Below are 3,565 nucleotides of genomic sequence, written 5' to 3' on the forward strand. Positions count from 1 at the left end.
AGCTGCTATCAAGGCAGTTGATTAACAGATTGGCAATTAGCTGGCAAACTTCATCAAAATGAGATGTACTCATTCCTCCCTCACAAGGAGTGAAGGGAAAGATCAGGGCCATCTCAACTTGCTTCAGGATAAACCCATGGCACAGAACAGCAGGAGACAACGAGGACTTGTCTTGATGAGAAGAAAGTGGGAGAAGTAGACATGTGCTGGCCATGTTTCCAGACAGCATAAGCTGGCAACCTGGCATCACTCTCTGCTTTGCAGAAGTCACAAGGATGCTCAGCCCATCTGGAAATTCTGGCCAGCAGCTCCATCCTCAGTCCTGCGTCTGGCTTTGGGCTTCCTGGGCAATGGGCTCATGGGAATTCCACCACATCTTAGCAGGGCAGGTACCTCCTGCCAGAGAAGCGACTGCCCAGGCCAGAGATGCCAAAGCCACCGGAGGAGATGGGCACTCCCTCCTGGCTCAGGATGCTGCCCACGGCAGCGGAGGTGCTGGAGCCCACAGCGGTGTTCTGGGGGAAGGAGCTGAGGATGGGTCCGGGCAGGGTGACCACCACGGGAGAGGGCTGGATCACCACGCGGGAGTCCTGGCACTGGCGCACACAGGGCTCGTTGCAGCTGTTGGCCAGTGGGGTCGGGCCACAGGGACGGCACAGATCGTAGCAGGACATGGCTGTGGGATGGAGGTGGACCTGGAGAGAGGACAGCAGAACACACACAGAATGAGCAGAAGTCTGGTGTCCTGCTCAGCTAGAGAAGAGGCACAGACTGGGGAGGAGGGAGAGGCACAGCAGGGACAGAGAAAATCTTAGCAGCCAAGAGCCCCATCAGAATCAGCCCAGGACCTCCTCCCATCTACCTCAACACTGGCAAGCAGAACAGAGCTGGTGGGAGCACCATCAAGGAGCATGGCTCACACCAAAGCCTACACAGACTCAGGCTCAGTGGAGGCAAGGAGAGGAAGAGGAGAAGTAGAGAAAGAGAAGAGGAAAGAGAAGGCCGCTGCAGCTCACCTTGTTCACCAAGGAGGAGAAGGCGAGAGAAGTGGATGAGGGAGCCTGGTGCTGGACTGGCTTTTATACTGGTCAGGACAACCCACTGGTCCAGAGGCATCCTTTGTACGTACCCTGTATGTATCAACAAGCTCATCTTGCATGCAAAACACCACAATTAAAGAAAATAGTGTCTTTTTTTTCTGTTCCCTGCAACACTCCCTTTTCATTTCCCTGTTTGTGACATAGTCCTTCCACCACTAATTCTCCTTTCAAGTGGCAGAATTAGAGACCAAAATACTTCTTGGAGACCTGACATGTCTGCACAAGTAAGTGATGCAAGCCAGTAATGAGCAGTGGGAAGAGCAGCCTCCTACCCTTTGGGCCTTGCTTCAACACTCATCCTGGAGCGGGTTTCCTCCTAACCCTGAAGCTTCACCTGAACTTCCAAATGGGAAGTCCAGCATCACCAACTGCTCTCCCTGATACTATGTTAAAACTTATATTTTAGAATGACTTAGTTTGGAAAGCACCTTTGTATATCATATAGTCCAAACTCCTGACATGAGTTTGGACATATTCCAGTAGGTCTGGCTATTCATAATCCATCTAACCTTACTTTGAATGTTCCCAATGCTGGGGCATCCACAACTTCTCTGCACAACCTGTTCTAGTGTCTAATAAACCCACCTTACTCTACCCTCTTTCACATTAAAACTATTTTCCCTCGTCTTGTCACTGCTGTACCTGGTATATATTCTCTCCATCTTTCTTATAAGCCACCTTTATATTGGAAGGCTGCAATAACATTTCCATGGAGTCTTCTCTTCTTCAGGCTCAATAACACCAACTCTACCAGCCTTTCTTCACAGGAGTACTGCTGCAGAACTCTGATCATCTTTGTGGCCTCCTCTGGACCTGCTCTAGCAGATCTGTATCGTCCTTGTCCTGGGGACCCGGAGGTGAATGCAGTACACCAGGGAGGGTCTTATGAAAGCAGAGTAGATGAGGAGAATCACCTCCCTTGACCTTCTGGCCACACTTCTTTTCACACATCCCAGAATATGATTGGTTTCTGAGTAACAAGCACACAGTATCAACTCAGATACAGTTATCCATCAACCATTATGCCCAACCCCTCCTCTGGAAGGCTGATCTCAGTTGTCTAAATTCATTTCACCGCCTATACTGAAGCTGGGATTTTCTCCAAGAGAAAGGCAGGACTTGCACTTGTCTTTGTTGGACTTCATGAGGTTCACATAGCCCCAGTCCTCACACCTGTCTGAGTCTCTCCTAAGGAAATCCCTATCCACTAGAGTATCAAATACATCAGTCAGATTAGTGAATTCCATAAACTTAGTGTCACCCATGAACACCAACTCACTCAGGCTGTCTTAAGCATTGCATTTCCAGGCACCTCTGCTCTTGGGTTTTAGACAGTCTCTCTCAGGATAACTATTCCTCTAGAGAGGACTCAGATCTCAATTCACACTGTTGTCCCAGCTGCCACTAGTTCTTTTGACTCCTTTGGTACCCTCTCCAATTTAGATTTAGATGTGCTCAAGGAATGGATGAGAAGAAGAAAACATTTAGAGTGTTAACATCCAAACACAGCTTCAATCAGCTGAGCTCTGGCAGGTACAGAAATGCCTTCTAGCAATCCAATGTCTTCTCTTATCATCTGAAAGTTGAAAAACATTCAACTTTGCTCATTCCTGATACGTCACTACAGGGTGCTCAGAAACACTAGTATAATAATGTGCCAACACTATACACCCATCCAGCTACACATCTCTCTTCTAATTAAAAGGGGTTTTGAGGGAATTCAGCACCTTAGCAGAGCAAGAAGGTTCACACTAGGGGGATACTACTCAAATCTCCATTCCAGTAAAAAACTTCACACCGTGGACAGATTAGCTGAGTATCAAACATAGAATGAATATGAGGGAAAAAACATGAGGAGATCAAGATTACAATGCACCATAAACTTTATTGTGCTCAAAGAAGGAATGAAAACAGTGAAAAGTTTAAGGCTGCTACAAATACAGCTGACAAAGACATTGGCCATAAGGAGGGAAACTACAGGAAGATGGGATGCATGTCTTCTCCACCACAATGGGGAAATGGAAGAAGAAGCAGGGCCATCTCAACTTGCTTCCGGATGAACTCATGGCACAGGACAACAGGAGATAACATGGACACCCGATCATGAGAAGAAAGCAGGAAAAGAGGAAAACATCAGCTGGCTGTGTCTACAGGCAGCGCAGGCTGAGACCTTGACTACCCTCTCAGATTTGAAGCAGAGTTGGAGGGTGCACAACACAACCTGTCCAGCAATTCGGTCTGCAGTCCGGAACAAAGTTTTCGGTTTCCTGAAGGATGTGATCATGCGATGACATCTTCAATTTAGCAGGGCAGGTACCTCCTGCCAGAGAAGCGGCTGCCCAGGCCAGAGAAGCCAAAGCCACCGGAGGAGATGGGCACTCCCTCCTCACTCAAGATGCTGCCCACAGCAGCGGAGGTGCTGGAGCCCACAGCGGTGTTCTGGGGGAAGGAGCTGAGGATGGGTC

At 48.6% G+C, this 3,565-nt stretch overlaps 1 protein-coding gene across 1 annotated transcript; it reads right to left on the reverse strand.

The window, feature by feature from the left end:
* Positions 1–377: 377 nt before the first annotated feature.
* LOC109364956 (feather keratin 2-like) lies at positions 378–674 on the reverse strand. The gene has a single exon (XM_031557685.1). The coding sequence runs from the start codon at positions 672–674 to the stop codon at positions 378–380; it is 297 nt and encodes a 98-aa protein (XP_031413545.1).
* Between the last annotated feature and the right edge of the window lie 2,891 nt (positions 675–3,565).

This window comes from Meleagris gallopavo, unplaced genomic scaffold (genome assembly GCF_000146605.3).
Source record: "Meleagris gallopavo isolate NT-WF06-2002-E0010 breed Aviagen turkey brand Nicholas breeding stock unplaced genomic scaffold, Turkey_5.1 ChrUn_random_7180001945210, whole genome shotgun sequence".
In the NCBI taxonomy this organism is placed as follows: domain Eukaryota; kingdom Metazoa; phylum Chordata; class Aves; order Galliformes; family Phasianidae; genus Meleagris; species Meleagris gallopavo.

What these genes read in the sequence shown, in the direction of transcription:
- LOC109364956 (XM_031557685.1), bottom strand. Translation starts at nt 674, where the DNA reads ATGTCCTGCTACGATCTGTGCCGTCCCTGTGGCCCGACCCCACTGGCC.